Genomic DNA, 17994 nt, shown 5'->3' with positions numbered 1-17994 from the left:
GACCTAGAAGATTTTCCTGAGTGTCTGGAAGAAGCAGAGTTACAGGATGTAGTTTCATGTAGCTGTGCTAATCTACCTTCTATCTGTGCCTTTGCTTCAAGATATGTACTATGCCTCTGCTGGTCATTAGAAGTAAAGTCCTTTAATTCCAATGCAGCTTCCTCTATGTTGGAATGTGACAATAGGGAATAGTACTTCTCAGAAAGTCTTTTATAATTCTCAAATGCCTTCTTAACCCTTGAGAGAGCAGTGTTCAATTGCTCAGAATTGTTGCTAGTTTCATTAGTGGCTGTTATACAACTTAAAGTATTTTCCCATAATGCAGTCAGGTTACTAGATGTTTCTTCCTTACTTGCTTCATAAACCTCCCTTGCCTTCAAGGATGGATGAGGGGCTCTGACAGGACGAGCAGAATGAAGCAAGGAGTCTGCTTTATCTTGACTAAATGCAGGTAACTCTGTGAGATCTCTGTCAGACATAATAAGTACTGTATTTTTGGTGTCTTGTAAGAAATCTGCCAGAGCTCAGCTCTGTAAGTAGTGACTTCTGTTAGTAAGCAGGCTAAGCTGAGGAGCTGGATATTTGTGACAATGGCTAGTGCTGAAACTAGTTCAGACTGGATAGCTCATCTCAGAAGGCTGTAATAGTAATGAAGTATTCAGTAGGTGGCTGGTTTCATATGCAGAGTAATGCTTCTGGTGACACACAGGCAAGTGTATACTCACGTTTCTGAAGCTGCAGATACCTGTGATGGATGCTTCTGGAAATTTACTTTCTGAATCTGTGATGGATTCTTGGAAATTTACTTTCTGAAGCTGCAGATTATTGGAAATTTACTTTCTGAAGCTGCAGAGATAACCATGTGATGTATTCATGGAAATTTACTTTCTGAAGCTGCAGAGCCATGGAAATTTACTGTTCTGTCTCAGCATCGATTTGTACCTGTGACCTTCTTGTAGACTCAGTCTGAAAGTGTGTGCAGCAGGTTGAATGATGGCTTTAACAGATAGTTTACTCAATGAATAAAGACTCCAGAGGTGTTCTCCAATGCTTCTTTATGCTTCAAGTTAGCAAAGGCATAAACATAGAGGCTTTTCCATAGTTAAATTTCCAATGAAGTTACAAAGCTTCCACACTCTGCAGTCTCCTCATAACAACTAAACAAAATGGGAGTTACAGCAGGAAATGGAGATGGGAGCAACCAACTAACCAGAAACAGCAGGGGTGCTAGGATGATACCAATAACATAACATAACATGTAATAACAGCTGCTAGACAGTTAAAGCTGCGTGGCAGCACAGTTAACTTTTTTTGAGAGGGAGGGGCTGTGTGTGTCCCTAGGGGCGTGATTCTAACTGTGATTGGCTGTGGCTTGAGCTGTAGGAACAATGATCAACGGTCCTACATAGTAGAACCGTACGATCATTGTTTATACACAGGGGAGAATGACAGGCGGCTTGTTTACATCAGCCGCCTGCCTTTCTCCCTTTCCACCGATGATCGCTGAGTGACCGGCGGACCTGATGCCGGCGGACCACACGCGCGGGGGGGGGGAGAGGCGCCTCTAAGTGTAACAATATGGTTACATTTAATTAAGGCAGTGGTCCTCAACCATGGCCTACAGGGCCCACTAACAGGCCAGATTTGCAAGATAACTGAAATACATCCCAGGTGATATCATTTGCTGCTCAGTGATTGCAGTACTCTAGTCTGCATCTCCCTAAGGTAATACTTAAAATCTGGCCTGTTAGTGGGCCCTGAGGACCGGAGTTGAGGACCACTGAATTAAGGTACAACATCTAGAAACTCACAATGTTTATGATTAAAACAGGCACATCTAAGTATGCAGGCATCTGGGGTAAAGCTGTCCACATAGACCGTCCTCAACGCCATCAACATCATCCCTTCCAAACAGCGCTCCATGAGCGCTTCGTACCTCGCGTTCAGGTCTCTCTACTGCAAGGTAATCTTCCCGGTCACAACTGCAGACTGACAGCAGTAAGAGCCGGCGGTGAGGAGGAAGTGAAACCGCTTTACCCCGGATGCCTGCATTCTTAGACATGCCTGCTTTGATCGTCAACCATGTGAGTTGCTAAATGTTAAACCTTCATTAACCACTTACCGACCGCCTAACGACTATTTCCGTCACTCGTTTAAAGCTAAATACCGGGGTTATGGCAGCAGATAGCTGCCAAAACCCCGGGATTTAGCTTTAAACGGTGGGCGGTCGGCTTTCAGATTCGCCACGGGATCACTCGAGGAAGAGGTGTCCGCCCCCTGACCCGCCGTGTCCCGGCTGCTTTACCCGCTCCTGTCGTCTTAGACAGGAAGTCGAGTGAGGGCAAGATGGCCTCTATGGTCTTGGAGGACCGGAGCGACGTCAAACGTTGTTGCCTAGCAACCGGTTAAAAGGGACGATTTATTTTTATTTTTTCCTTTTTTTAGTGTAGCGGTGAGGCCTTTTTGACCCAGATCTCACAATAAAGAGGACCTGTCATGCCTATTTCTATTACAAGGGATGTTTACATTCCTTGTAATAGGAATACAAATGATCAAATTATTATTATTTTTTTTTTTTTTTAAATGGTGTAAAAATAAAAAATAAGAAAAAAAAATTAAAGCACCCTGTCACCATTAGCTCGCAAGCAGAAGCGAACGCATACGGAAGCCCTGCCCACATATTTAAATGATGTTCAAACCACACATGTGAGGTATCGCCACGATGGCTGGAGCGAGAGCAATAATTTGAGCCCTAGATCTCCTCTGTAACTCTAAGCTAGTAACCTGTAGAAACTTTTAAAATGTCACCTATGGGATTTTTAAGTACCAAAGTTTGTCGACATTCTGCGAGCGTGCGAAATTTTGAAGCATGACCTTTTGGGTATCTATTTACTCAGCATAACATTATCTTTCACATTATGGAAAAATAATTGGCCTAACTTTGCTGTTTTTTTATTTTTTAATTAAAAAAAGTGACTTTTTTTTCAAAAAAAATTGTGTTTGGAAGACCTCTGCGCAAATATGGTATGATAACAAATATTGCAACAATCTCCATTTTATTCTCTAGGGTCTCTGCTAAAAAAAAAAATATATAATGTTTGGGGGTTCTAAGTAGTTTTCTAGAAAAAAAAAAATGATTTTAGCTTGTAAACACCAAGTGTGAAAAATAGGCCCAGTCTTTAAGTGGTTAAATGTAACCATATTGCTACGCTTAAAGGCGCCTCTCTTCTCTTTTATACATTGTATTTCCTGCTGGATTTTTCTTCCAATCCCCTTGTGGAGGCGCCATTTGTGAATGGACATTTTATGTATCACAATGCTGTAATCTTTTTATATGGACTATAACCTGAAGGACTTATGAATAAATGGTTGTGGAACCAATCATCTGGGTTCCCATTATTTCTTATGGGGAAATTTGCTTTGATATTAAAGTGCTTTGGATTATAAGCCTGTTTCCTGGACTAATTATGCTCGCAACCCAAGGTTTTTCTGCAGTCTCTGGAGCACCAGCACAGTGGACACATCCTAAAATTACAGTTTTTTGGAACGCAAACGCCCCAAGGTATTTTCTAAAAGGCATGTGGAGTCTTTTGAAGACTTCATTTTTTTTGCCACACGTTTTTGGTAAATGCGGAATGAAAATATTTTTATTTTTTTTACACAAAGTTCTCAATTTAATAAGATGTTTCTCACATACAGCGTTGGAATACTTAGAATTACAACCCAAAACACATTCTACAACTCCTTCTGAGTATAGTGATTCCACGTGTGAGACTTTTCCACTGTTTGGACTACTTATATGCCAGACAATGTATCTTGTGTATTTCACAAATCAGAAAGAAAGCAGCACCAGCTTAGTGAAGCATAAGGTTTATTGATACAAAAAACACGTAGTGACTTACTCTTGGGTAAGTAAAGGCCGGTATGGTAGGTGAATGGGATCATCCATCTTCTTCTCCTGGATACTGTTGTGGAAAGGAGGGGTGCCTGTGGTGCGTAGAGGCTGTAGTCTGGCAGCCTGTCTGATGGTGCTGTGGTGGTGGAGGACTCTGTGGGGCTCCACTTCCTACTTCTGGTCAGCCCGACATCACTTCCACTTCCGCCTAATTAGGACCGCCTAATGAAGGAGCACAGATGCTCCGAAAGCTAGCAACACCCATCTTTCCCTCCGCCTCACTGGAAGTGAGAAACGTGGTCAATAAACAGGGCAGGTTTAGTATGGGTGGTAGGTAGAGGCAACATTGCACTGGTGTGGCAGTGATAAGGAACACTGCTGCTGACTGCACTGGTATAGTGAGTGTGGGACTTGCATACCAGCAATCAGGAACATTGTTGCTAGCTTACACTGCTCTTTTGACCCAGGAATTGGTGTGGCTGTGTTCAGAAAAACTGTTGCCTGCTACACTGGCATGGTATGGTGGCAATTAGGGGCACTAAGGAGGTTAGGTTGGAGGGCAGTAAAACCTTGCTTTTGAGCTGCTGTTCTACCACTCCTTAACTGCTACCCCATATAACTGCAGCGGCTGGGGGTGTACACACGCCGCAGCTGTGATGCTTTGTTGCATAGCTGTAGCAGGAATTATACTCCTTGTATGCCTGCTGATCGTGACCCATTTAAGTGAATGGGGTTGCTTGTCCGGGCTCCAAGGGGTTAAAGCAAGTGTTGAGGATGCATTTTTTAATGCCTCCTCACTGCCTGTCAAATGCTTTCTGAATGTGGATGCCTCTTAAGTGGGCGTCGCACATGTGAACAAGTCCTTATGGTGACGCTATGACTGCAGGGGGGGGGGATTAGGGACACTGTAACTGCTGCCAGGGTGATTGGGGGACACTCTAACTGGTGTGGCGGTGATTAGGGACACTGTAACTGGTGTGGTGGTGATTAGGGACACTGTAACTGATGTGGTGGTGATTAGGGACACTGCAACTGGTGTGGCAATGATTAGGTTAACACTAACTGCTGTCACAGTGATTAGGGATACTGTAACTGATGTGGCAGTGAACAGGGATGCTGTAAGGCTTGGTTCACACTGGGGCGGCTTCAAAGTCGCCCGACTCTGAAGCCCCAAAACCCCCCCCCACCGCCGGAGAGTGCGGCTTGCAAACAAAGTCAATTCAATCCAAACTTGCCCCCAAGTAGTGCAGGAAACTTTTTCTAAGTCGGAGCGACTAGAGTTCTCTGATTAGACCGGTTTCATTGCACTGAATAAAGCACGACTTGTCGGGTGACTAAGTCGCCCCAGTTTGCACTGAGACTAACTGATGTGGCAGTGAACAGGGAAACTGTAATTGGTGTGGCAGTGAACAGGGACACTGTAACTGGTCTGGGGGTGATGTGGGACACTGTAACTGGTGTGGGGGTGATTAGGGGAGCTAAGTGGGTTGCAGGTTTTTTTTTTTTTTTTTTTACACTTTACTGTATAATAATTTTTTTTTTTTTTTTACATTTTATTTTTTACATACGGTCACCAGAGTAGTGCAGTTCCACTGTAGTGACACTTTACTACTGTGGGGTGGTGGTCTTGATTTTTTTTATTTATTTTTTTTATTTACACTTATTTACACTGTGATTGCCTTTTTTTATTTATTTCTTTTAATTTACACTGTGATTGCCTTTTTAAAGTGATAATCACTGTAAAAGCAATCATTTTAATTGTCATGAATAGTTCATTGTTTACTGTTGATTGGCCACAACTATTATATGGTACAGGGCCACTGTGATTGGCCTGCATCACGTGATCACTGTGACCAGTCACAGAGATCACAATAGTAAACAATGCGCTAGCCTCAATAGAAAAGCCAACCTTCCGCCAGCATGCTGCAAAAAAGGACCCTTGCCCCTCTGTAGAGGTCCCCCATGTCCCCTGCTCAGACCTCTAGTTCTAAAATCAGCAAAGCTTAATCTTCCTGCTGATTCCTGCTGTGGCTCAGCTGGGGGGGGGGGGCTCTTTTCTACAGCATGTTGGTGAGAACAGGCTTTTTTACTCAGGCTGTGGCTGCTTTCTAAATGGAAAAAAAATAAAAACATGCCTTTGCACAAATTTTTACTGTGATGCACCTAGAATAGATTTGGCTGATTTTAAAAGCACAATTCAGTTTGGCTTTAGGAATCCTGTGCGAAGAACAAAATATGTAGGTTGTCATAGTTGAATCAACTGAAAACACTTCTTGCTTGGCTGTCATGCTGGTCCAGTGGCTTCATTACTTTGAGCCACTGACCCAGGCCAAGCATGCAGATCAAGCATTTGGACTGTGCTCCAGCTTTACTTGTTCAATGCCCTGGGTCAGCGACTCTACTGAAGCCATTGGAACAGCATGTCATGCAATTAACATTATTCTTAAGGTCCTCGCCAGTGGCAGCCCACCTTTTTTCTCTCAGGGCAGGATGGTCAAATGCTTTGGTCCAGAGCCAGGAATAAAAACCCCACATCCAGGCCTTTGTGTAAAGCAAACTGCATGTCAAGTCATGTGCATCATCGGTGTGAAATTCAATCGTTTTGGGGAAGCCGGTCATGTTATTTTAATTTCAAATACAAGAAAATAAAAACTGTGTGTGGTAGAAGCACCTAATTTTATCCTTCTGGTAAACCGTGACCAAAATTATAGGATGGCAGCAGAGAAAAAAATAGTGTGTATTTAATGGACAATAATCCCATTAAAAACAGATTATACGCTTTAATGTAATTACAATGAAACAAAACAAAGTGCTGGACCTCAGATCTCCCCATGATTCAGACTGCCAACACATTTTTGCCAAGTAGTTGAGTAGCGTACCCCAAGCTCACTTCAGTCTTCCTGTCAGTCTTGCACATCTGTACAGGCTCCTATCTTATACTGAAATGCTTACTTTGATTTCACTGCACACCCTGAGCTTCTCAGTTTGCATTAGAAGCTGCAGCAAGGCAGGCAGACAGTCTGCTGCATTTCCTGGTTGGAGGATGTCCACCATCTCTAGTGCTTTCATCCCCAGCCTGACTGTACCTGGTCTACCACTTTAGTTTATTGAATTTCACTTCTTTCAATCATCATACTCAGCATTACATGTGGTTGTTATCTAGGGTGGTTGACATGAATATACAACCTGGAACACCCATCCAGGTTGACATCCACTTATCGCAGCATTTTGAATTTTGCAGAACCCCTCCCAAGAGACAGCCTCAGGGCTGCTGTTAGAAATCATGGGTCCCTGTACAGTCTACATTTAACCCCCCCCCCCACCTTCCCTGTACCAGTTGTCCACTGTGTTCATTCAGGAAATGAATGGACCAGTAAACACAACACAATTACTGGAGCCAATTCCCCTGTGGCTCCCACTGCAGCAGCTGAAATCCAACAGAAAGAAGAGGAGGAGAAGGTGGCTTCTCTGCAGGGAGGTGGATCGTTTTAAAGTAATTCTGCCTCAAAACCCAATTGTGTTACTAGGGAAAGGGGGGGGGGGGCAGAGGGGTTATGGTCCCCCATCAACATTATACAGCTAAAAGCCGGTACTGCAGGTTGCGGAGGAATTGTAAAAATGATGAGGACTATTTGGAACAGAGTGGGCTTTTAAAAAAAAACAAATTTATCGAAAAATCTTTCCCTGAAACCCTGGTGGATACTGCACAGAACATGTATCTGAAAGGTACCATGGAAAAGAATACCACAAAATCTGATACACACCAAAATGGCCCACGGTTTTTTACACAGTTCCATAATAAGTTTAGGTAGATGGAAAAACTGATAACAAAACATTGGTCCATCCTATTGGAGGACCCACATCTGAGGGATACCTTACCCCCCTAGGCCCAAAATCACCTACAGGAGAGCCAGGAATATTAAAAGTATGGTGGCTCCTAGCAAATTAAAAAGTACACCCCTCACATCTCATTTGAACCTCATTCCTCTAGTGGGCATGTACCAATGTCGGGAAAAACTTTGCCTGACATGCAAGCACGTGACCCACGGGCAAAAAGAATATACCATAAAAGGCAAAACTTATCCTATCAAGAAATTCTTTAATTGCTCAACAGAATTTGTTGTGTACTGCTTGACATGTCCTTGTGGCCTTTTTTATGTTGGGAGGACCATTCGTACACTCAGAAAAAGGTTCGGTGAACATCAAAGGTTTGTTGAAGCAGGGGATGATCAACATAGTGTCCCCCGCCATTTTTTGACACATCACGATCATTCTTCTCTAGGGCTGAGAGTTTGGATTTTAGAATCCATACCTGCCACCCCTCAACAGCCCAACGCTTCAAACAGCTATGTCAAAGAGAAGCTTTTTGGATCTACACATTGGACACTTTGGTACCTGGGGGCCTCAATGAGGAGGTAGAAACCAACTCTTTGGTATAGGGCTCTTCCCTTATTTAGAGTCATGGTTTGGCCACACGCAAGTTCATGAGTGTATGTCGTGGACAAACCCTTCATTCTCGTCCTGTGGGTGTTTTTTATGGATAGTTTTATACCAGCCGATATGCACATATGTATGAGCATGTGTGCATGTAGGGTCTCTTTTAGAATTTGATATATAATCCCATATTTATTTATACATTTTAAACTTTTTATATATGAATTTTTATATATTTATATTTATTTATTACGCTAGTCTGGATCTTAATCCAATCTCAATTTAGTGTTATTTGATGATTTCTTATTACTATAGGTTGAGAGTGTACACACATGACATGCATATGTACACGTGACTCCTTCTGTTTTCGTTAATTAGATATTAGATATATTTTGTATATGTTGAATAATTTACATGTATTTTATTTCCATTTTTAATTCAATTATTTTCACTTTTATTATTATTTTTTATAGATTATTATTTTTATTTTCATTTATATTTATTATTATTTTTATTTTTATATAAATTTTTTGTAGTGTGACCCAAGATCGGTCTTAGATACATTGTTTTCAAATCAGCATGTATTTTCCCATAATGCGCATTGTATTATATTACCAGTTCAAAATATGTTTTTATCTATAATTGTTCATAATCTATCTCAAGTCATGACCACCGTACAGGTGATTTTAGTGCAGTATAACGAATCTATAGCAATGGACTCAGTTTTGGACCCAGCGGTAGTCCAGTGTTGTTTGCCCTATATAATGCCCTTCTCTAAGATGGCGTCATTAGAGGCCTGAGGAAGGAGCGCATGCTCCGACAACGCGTCGCCTGTTCACGCCCCACGCCCAAGCCGGAAGTACGCCGCCGGAAGCTCCGACAGTGTCCCCAGGGTCCGGGACACGCTGTCTTACACCGGCTTCATCGGATCTCCACAGCGGACCAGCCGGATTCTTCTGCAGATGCACCCGGACTTATCCTACCCCTTGGATGAATATCCATTGCTGTATTCTACTTACATGACTGTGAGTATGTAGTATGTTGAATTTCCAATAAACACGAGTCATATTACACTTAGAGTGGCGCCTGTCTTTCTCATATAACCCCATCAACATTATACTTTGCCCCCCCCCCCCCCCCCCAACAGGTGCGGATCCCGAGGAGGGGCAATGGGACAATTGCTACCCCTGAGAAAATATTACTGACTCGCCATTACGAGGATCCTGGCGCCACCACCTGCTCTGTGATGGCGGGTGCCCCAGCCTCAGTGTGAAGAACAGAGTCAATGCTTCCTGTATAGTGCGGACTCCTGTCACAGGCGGAGTGATAACCAAATGCACTCTGCCTGTGACAGGAGCGATACAGGAAGCATCGGCTCTCTACTGCAACTGCATGCTTCCTCCAGGGTTGGCTGCGGTCACTCCTATGCTCGGGGATGGTGGGTTGGGAACCAGCCAGCAATAATTACCCACCAACATTACCAGCCAGCAGTACAAGTCAGGAGGACAGCTAGCAGCAGCCACTAAGCCTTACCCACCTGGGGCACAGCAGCAGCCAGTGATGCCTGCAGGAATCCTTAGGAAGAAGTGAAGATTGAGCCCCTTTTCACAAGATTGGTCTATTACTGCATAAACTGGCACCAATACTAGGAGCTATTACTATGTAAACTTGCACCAATACTAGGGGCTGTTACTGTGTAAACTGGCATCAATACTAAGGGTTATTACTGCATAATCATGCACCAGTGCTAGGGGCTATTACTGCATAAACTGGAACCAATTCTAGGGGCCATTACTGGGTAAACTGGCACCAATACTAGGGGTTTTTACTGCGTAATCTGACACCAATATTAGGGGCATTTACTGCATAAGCTGGCACCAATGCTAGGCTTTATTACTGCGTAAACTGGCACCAATACTAGGGGCTATTACTGCATAAACTGGCACCAATACTAGGGGCTATTACTGCATAAACTGGCACCAATACTAGGGGTTATTACTGCGTCAACTGGCACCAATACTAGGGGCTATTACTGTGTAAACTGGAACCAATACTAGGGGCTATTACTGTGTAAACTGGAACCAATACTAGGGGCTATTACTGTGTAAACTGGAACCAATACTAGGGGCTATTACTGTGTAAACTGGAACCAATACTAGGGGCTATTACTGTGTAAACTGGAACCAATACTAAGGGTTATTACTGCGTAAACTTGCACCAATACTTGGGATTTTACTTCGTAGTCTGGCACCAATACTAAGGGCTATTGCTGCGTAAACGGTTTGCTGAAATTGCTTTAAACTATGAAGAAAAGCTTTTGAGAGTTTTTCTCTGGTCTGAAGCAATACCCGAGGAAGAAAGGAAAACTCCTAAAAAATTGTCTTTTAAGTGTTAGGTTAGTGCAATAAAAAGGTATCATTGACTGCATTAATCTCATATTTTGTAACCTTATTTATATGTGCTTATTTGTTTTTTTTTTTTTTTTTTTCAGTGGTATGATTTATTTGTGAAAATTATGAGTGCCATACAGCAGGGCCAGTGCTACCCCCTTATCGGTGGCCCTGGCCAGCCCGCTGCTTACACCAGGGCTTTTGACAGCAGTGTATAGGCAGACCTTTTTCAGAGATTTATGTACAGCCCCTTCTGGCCCCTCCCACCGCCCATGATCTCTGTGTATTGAATAGTGAAGTACAGAGACCCAGTGATGAAATCACTGGATCTAAGATAAGGTATGCAAAAATAGTAAGGTTTTTTTAAAAAATAGGGCAAGGTAATGAAGGGGGGGAAAAGTGGAACCAGGGAAGACCAGATAGGCAAATCTAAACTCCTACTGGCTCAAGAAAAAAAAAATCAAATTTCTGTGCCGCCCCCCCCCCCCCCTTCAATATTAGGGTATAATGTTCATCCAGTCTGGGGAATGTACTTGTAATACACAGAAATCGTTACCTAATTTCTTACTCCCCCCAGTAGCTGGCTCTCTTCTCCGCGCCCACTCTAGCCCTGAAATACAGGTGGGCCCTCAACATCGGTAGGAGCGTGGCCACAAGACTCCCCCCTTAATAAAGTAAACCAGATCCTAGCACCCAAATGTCTTAATTTTTTTGTAAGCTGAGTAGAGTTTAGCTTTAACCTGTATGTATAGCCAAAACTATTTTGTAAAGCGGTAATAAACCCAAAACCAAAAATATAATATATTGCAGCTCACCAATGATTACATATGGTGGCTGTATCAGTTTCTGTTTTTTATGAGTTTTCTCTGCTATCACCTGGTGATCTGGCCAGTAACACATCTTCAGTATTGGAGCGCCCCCACTCGGGATGAAGGTGCAATAAAGACCCCTTTGGGAAGCAGCATTGTCAGTCTGGGGTGAGGTAGTGTTAGATGGACTAGCAGATTTAGATGCACTAACAAATTGAAACCAAACTCCAGATAACGCTTTTTAGGAAATAAACAGCAAACCTTTTTTTTTTTTTCCTTTTGGGATAAAGAATTTACATAAATAAAAGCTGACCACTGCAAATCAATTGTAAGAATTGATAAACTGCAATATGTTTTGCTTTTCTGTCTGTTTTTTTTTTTTTTTTGTTTTTTTCATAATTGACAATTTTTACTGACATTTTTATATTTTACAATACAAAAGTAGAACAAGAAATAGCATTCATTGGAAACCACAAAGCATACCAACATAGGATGTACCAAAGAAATTACACTTAAACGCGTGTGATAACCGGTAAAGTTGCTTTACATTACAATAACCAAATATTGTTTGCGACACATATATGTAGAGTGAACCAGTAGCATAAAAGCAACATGAGTGCGCAAGGTGGTTTTAGCCAGAGATTCTGATCCCAAGGAGATTTGACAAGAGCCCGTTGGGTTTATACGTAGTGGGAGAGAGAATGATAAGAAAAATAAAAAAAAGAAAGTAGAGACAAGTAAACAAGGCTCGTCATAAGAATTTTATATATATATATATATATATATATATATATATATATATATATATATATATATATATATATATATATCTCAGGTTAATTCTTTTTGAGACGGGCCAGAGAAGAATTCCGCAATCAAATGGGGATAGTTTGGAGAATTCCAAAGGTTAGGGCGTAGTGACGGATTTGAAGATAGCCAAAAAAGGCACTACTGGGCAAATCATGTAAAATCATGCTTTTCCCTGAGTTCCAAAAATGGAAGTAATACTCTCGTTATTGGGTTTACCAAATGACCATAGTGAAAGAGGTTTCTCTGTAGCCAAGGAGAGATAATTTGGTGAGTAAGCCTATCTGGGAGTTTAGAGTTATAAAGGAATGCTGTCAGTAAGGAAGCCTTAGATTGAAGGGAGCAAGTGTGTCTGCCGTGACTATCGCCAGATGTTGCGCAATTGAACCAAAGTATGTAATAAGGAGGCAGAGGGAACGTCAGCATCACAGAAGGTTATTTGGGTGGATTGGAGCCAACAATAGTTTATCTATTTGTGTCTAGTGGTTATATGCTGGGAGGGTAGTCCATGAGGCCACAGCCTGCAGTTGAGCAGCGTAATAATAATGTAAAAGATTAGGTAAGGCCAGGCCTCCCTCAGAGCATGAGGCAAAAAGTGTTGAGCAAGCAATTCTATGTTTTATGATTCCATATAAAGTTTTAGTAGATCTGTTTGGAGTTTCCGGATTTGGACCCAGGGGACAGGTACCGGTAATGTCAAAAAGCAGTATAGGAGCTTGGGTAGAATCATCATTTTAGCCGAAGCTTTACGTCCTAGCCACAAAATTTGGTAATGTATCCATGTAGCCAGTAGAGCTCTAATAGACGCAAAAAGGGGTTTAAAATTTGTATAGTATAAGGTTTCATAACGAGATGTAAGATGTATCCCAAGGTTTTTGATGGCTTGTGTTTTCCACATATAGGGGAAGGTTTCCGAGAGGTAATGGACCTCCGAGGGAGGCATGTTGAGAAGCAGGGCTTCTGATTCAGAGGGATTAACCCTATAGCCAGACAGGGATCCAAATGTTCAGATGTGAGTTTATTAGGGCTATGGGCCTATAGTTCCCGCAAAGTTTGCGGTCTTTGCCCGGTTTGGGTATCAAAGTCAGGTAGGAAATCTGCATATCTCTCGAGATTTCACTTTTGTGCATAAATCCATTGAACAGGCGAGACATGTAAGGGAGTAAGGTGGAAGAAAATGTCAAATATTATTCATATGGAAGGCCATCGGGTCCAGGGGCTTTATGGTTTGGTAAAAGTTTCAAGGTTTCCAACAACTCCTCAGTAACTGGGGAATTAAGAGATTGTAAGGCTGTCGTTGGCAACGTGGTCAATTCCCTTTTCGCAAGGTAGGCTCGAACACGGTCACAAAAGCATTCTTTAGCAAGTAAATGCGGTATGGTCAGGTTGTACAAATCAGAAAATATTCCCGAAACAATTGAATGATACGGTCAGGGTGGGAGTGTAGAGTCCCTTTAGCATCCCGTAGGGATTGCAGGGCTGTCTCTGAGCTTGTGTGCTAGTAAGGTGTGAGCCTTATTACATTTATCGTAATATGTTTGACGTAGTCTTTGGAGGGCTTTTCAATCCTTCCAATGTCAATGTTTTTTAAAATAGCACGGAGCCGGACAATTTCTCTTAAGAGGCGAATCAAAGCTTTGGAGGCTCGGTACTCTAGATCCCGAAGCCTCTCCTCTGTCTACTATTTCTGTAGTTTGGCATTTTTTTCCAAGCTGTAGAAGTAGCAATACACTGGCCTCTCAGCACCGATTTATGGGCTTCCCACAAGGTTCAAGTGGAACCCTCTGGGGTGCAGTTCTCCAGCTCTGACCTGGTCGTCTCATTTTTTTAGAAGACATTCGGTATGTTGCCAATGACAGAGTTTAATTCTAAAACTCTCCAGAGTTAGCTTCAACAAGATCAGGGCATGATCCGACCAGGACATAGGGAGAATGTCCACTTCACTAACTGCGTGTAGAGTGGGGGCATTAACAAAAAAGAAGTCTGCCTGTAAGATTTTAATCTCATTCTGAAATGCCGCTTTGATTTCAGTTATTAGTCATTTAAAGTCCTCTTTAGTAGACAAAGAATGAAGTTATTCTCACCAGGAAAACCTCCGCAGTGAGAATGGATGGAATTTTAGGAAAGGCACAGGCAGGGCCTGTTATTTGTGAGGGTGAGTGCTAGGGTTCATACCATTGCCATCTTCCAATTGTATGGGTGTCAAAGGACGTGGAAAAAGTGCCCCTATGTCTGTAGCCTGTTGAGATTGGGACATAGGAGTAGTAGTGGCAAGGCGAGTGGTACTTGGTTCCTGTGAGCGGGGGAACTCTTTGTGGTTGTGGAGAGCTGGGGGCTGAGGCCTGTGTTTCAGAAGCGTAGGGAGTAGGCTGCGGCAAGGATTGAGTGCGCTCTGTATGGCAGTGGGGGGGGGGGGGGTTCCCCAGTGCTGGAAGGCTGGTGGGGTGCCCAGGAGCGAAGGGGCGTCTATGCTATGTCCCTTGGCAAATGAGGGGAGGGCGGTGGGCTCACCTGAGGTGATATCTGTGGCATCTCAGTGCCTGTGTGGCAAGATGGTGGGGTCCGCTCTATGTGGCTGGATCAAGATACGGAGAGCGGTAGTTGTGCAGCAAGAGCTGGTGCAGAGGGTCTTGGCTTGCTGGGAGTGGAGACACTGCCAGGAAGGCTGTCATTGAGGGCTGGTGTGGGCACCTGCCGCAATCCTGAGGCCTTGAGAGGAGCAGGAGGGGCTGGAGAAGAGAGTTGCAGCTCCATATTGCTTGCCTCCTGCAGCGGGGGGTCTGGCCTGCTGCTCAAAGTAGCTGTGGATCGGCGGGCCGGGATGAATGGATAGTCCCAGAACGCCCCTATGTTTTTGCGATCGACTGTAGTGAGATTTGCCCATTTAGGAGCTGAAATGTCCCCCGTTGAAGCGGTGTGAGAGCAGGTCCGTGGAGAGCAGGGAGATCACGCCTTCATCTTGCTCAGTGTCCAGCCACGCCCCCCCTACTTTTGAGTTTAATACTGCTTTTTTGGCTAGAGTAGGGCAGTGCATACTAGCATATTATGGCATAAACCTCCTGGGGGCCCATTTTAAAAAGAGTTTACTACCACTTTAATAGCTTAGAAAAACCTGCTGTGTGTTTTACTTAGGAATGGGAGCCTGCCAATATTCTGTTTTCTTAATTCTTATACATACGGAAATAAATAAGGGCTTCTTTTAAACTGCCTTTATTACTTGTTTTGAACAACCTGTAAATATTTTAATGGGACGTTAAACCCAAACTGTGAAAAACGAATTAAATGATGTATAATAGAGTGTTCGTACTCACAAAGCCACTAAAGCATTTCTTTTGTGTTGAGTGAAATATACCTGGTTGATCCTGCCTTTTAGCTGTCCCTCCCATAATCTGTGTCCTCAATGCAGCCTGAGATTGTGTAGACCAGCTGGTGTCCTCTACTGAGCACGCTCTATTTCAGTTCCCTTCTAGGCTCTTCATTTCCTCATTTTTCTTGTGTGCAGCTCACCTGTGTATAGAGTCACATGTGGGCGTATACACAGTGGTAAATGACATCCCCCTACCCCCCTCCTCCTCCATGTGTTCCTATTGCTAAACACTATGGGGGTGGGATATATTATGCTGAGTGATTACATTAGGAACTAAAAAAAAAGCCTCATTTTAATATGAATCTGTATTACATATACTGTATCTAATGTAATTGCCAATATCTGTAACATAAACAGAAAAAAAAAAACAGATGCCTTCTAAACAAAATAAAAGCTAGTCAGTTATCTCCCCCTCTGCCTACTCTATATTTAGCACTTGAGGATCAAGCATTTTTCTGACATTTTGTTGTCAGTAAACAGTATTTCTTGCTAGAAAATTACTTAGAAACCCCAAACATTTTTATATATATATATATATTTTTTTTTTTTTTATCAGAGATCTTCGGGAATAAAATGGTGGTCGTTGCAGTTTTTTATGTCACACTTTTTTTGCGCAGCGGTTTTTCAAATTTATTTTTTTTTGGAAAGAAATACACTTTAATGAGGAAATAAAAAAGAAAAAATCATAATATATAACTATTATTTTGTATAAAATGAAAGTTGATATTATGCCAAGTAAATAGATACCTAACATGCTTTGTTTTGTGAATGGCCAGGAGGATAAGAAGTGGAGACACAACTGTAGCGCTGTGGTCTATGAGAGCCAGCCGAAAGGGAGCGGTATTTGCCTCTGCAGATATAGAGGCAGATTTGCCTAATGTAGAAGAAAGCCTACATGTTGGTGAGGGGAGTTGCTTTTGGGGCAGCATGATTTATACTGTAACTGCAGGAACCTTGGTAAGTTGTTGCCTGGAGTCGAGCTTTTAAATTTTACTTGAACCTCAGTGAAGACTTCTGAGCAAATCACAGAAGCAGGAAATTAAATTTCCGAGGACATTCTGTATATCAACACAACACTTCCAGGTTGCCATGTTGCGTTTCATTTGTTTTTGAAAAATTGCAGTGGCTGTATATTGAAATGGAACAGTCAAGTTTAATAAAATTAAATTACAAAATTATTTATATGCTGTATTTGTTTTTTCTTTTCACAAAAGTGAAGTTTACCTTTAATGAAAATTTTAAAATTTTATTTTACCAGTTTCCAATGAGCAAAATATTTTTTTCTTCATCCATTCATTTTTAAAGATTAGACCTATTTCTCAAATCCAATGGCGTACAAGCGTTAGAGGCCTACTCCTATAAGCCTAGGTTTCACACCTAAAAATTTTGACTGTACTGCCTGAAAGAAGCTTCTTGAAAACTGGTTCTTGGTGTGGGCGGGTAACTGCATCAAGACTTTTTTATTCCCTCATTTTAATGAAATAATTTGCCTGTTGCCTTTTCAGCATTCCGCTGTGGCCTTCAGTTCCTTGGCAATGTCGCAGGAGGGAACCAGGGTTCCCAGAATAGAATCTGGAATCACGCTTTTCCACAGCTCTTCCTGTAAGTCTGAACAAGCCCGTTTTCCATCTAGCGCACTAAATCCCTGTCTTATAATTAGCAATTTTGTGGCAGACGCAACTTGTAATCCAAGTGTTCCTCTATTGATAAGATTTATTTGCTTTTTATGTTTGGAGGTAAGCCATAGAACAAGCACAAGTGATCATGATAATGATAAGTATTATCTGTATCCTGCTGTGGTTCAATATGGGCAGACAAAACGTTAGGCATATGATATGAATAGACTGCGTTCAGTATGATAAAATTCAGGAGAAAACTAGTTGTAACTACGATAGCTGTGTATTTCATGAACTTTTCTGTACCTGCCATGGTTTCTCCTTTTGCAAATTTAACCACTTAAGCCCCGGAAGATTTTACCCCCATTCCGACCAGGGGGTATTTTGCGATTCGGCACTGCGTGAATTTAACGCACAATTGCGCGGTCGTGCGACGCTGTACCTAAACGAATTTGACGTCCTTTTTTTCCCACAAACAGAGCTTTCTTTTGGTGGTATTTGATCACCTGTGCGATTTTTTGATCACGCGCTATAAACAAAAAAAGAGCGTCAATTTTGCAAAAATAACAATATTTTTCACATTTTTTTATATGAAATTCCCCCAAAAAAAAATGTAAAAATCAAAATTTTTAAAAATTTTCGGCCAATTTATTTTATGCTACCTATGTTTGGTAAA

The 17994-nt window shown here is 42.2% G+C and overlaps 1 protein-coding gene across 2 annotated transcripts in view; it reads left to right on the top strand.

The window, feature by feature from the left end:
• Positions 1 to 17994, top strand: part of ATXN10 (ataxin 10) — a 216946-nt gene that overhangs the window by 65021 nt on the left and 133931 nt on the right. The window contains exon 4 of one of the 2 annotated variants that reach the window (XM_082254889.1): positions 17208 to 17304. The exons of the other annotated variant lie outside the window; for it this stretch is intronic. Within the exon in view, the coding sequence (XP_082111015.1) occupies positions 17208 to 17304 (97 nt within the window). The remainder of the gene's footprint in view (positions 1 to 17207; positions 17305 to 17994) is intronic. 2 annotated transcript variants of the gene reach the window in all.

This window comes from Pelophylax lessonae (genome assembly GCF_965119305.1).
Source record: "Pelophylax lessonae genome assembly, chromosome: 4".
In the NCBI taxonomy this organism is placed as follows: Eukaryota; Metazoa; Chordata; class Amphibia; order Anura; family Ranidae; genus Pelophylax; species Pelophylax lessonae.
The sequence above is the reverse complement of the archived record's forward strand: the minus strand, read 5'-3'. Positions and strand labels throughout refer to the sequence as shown.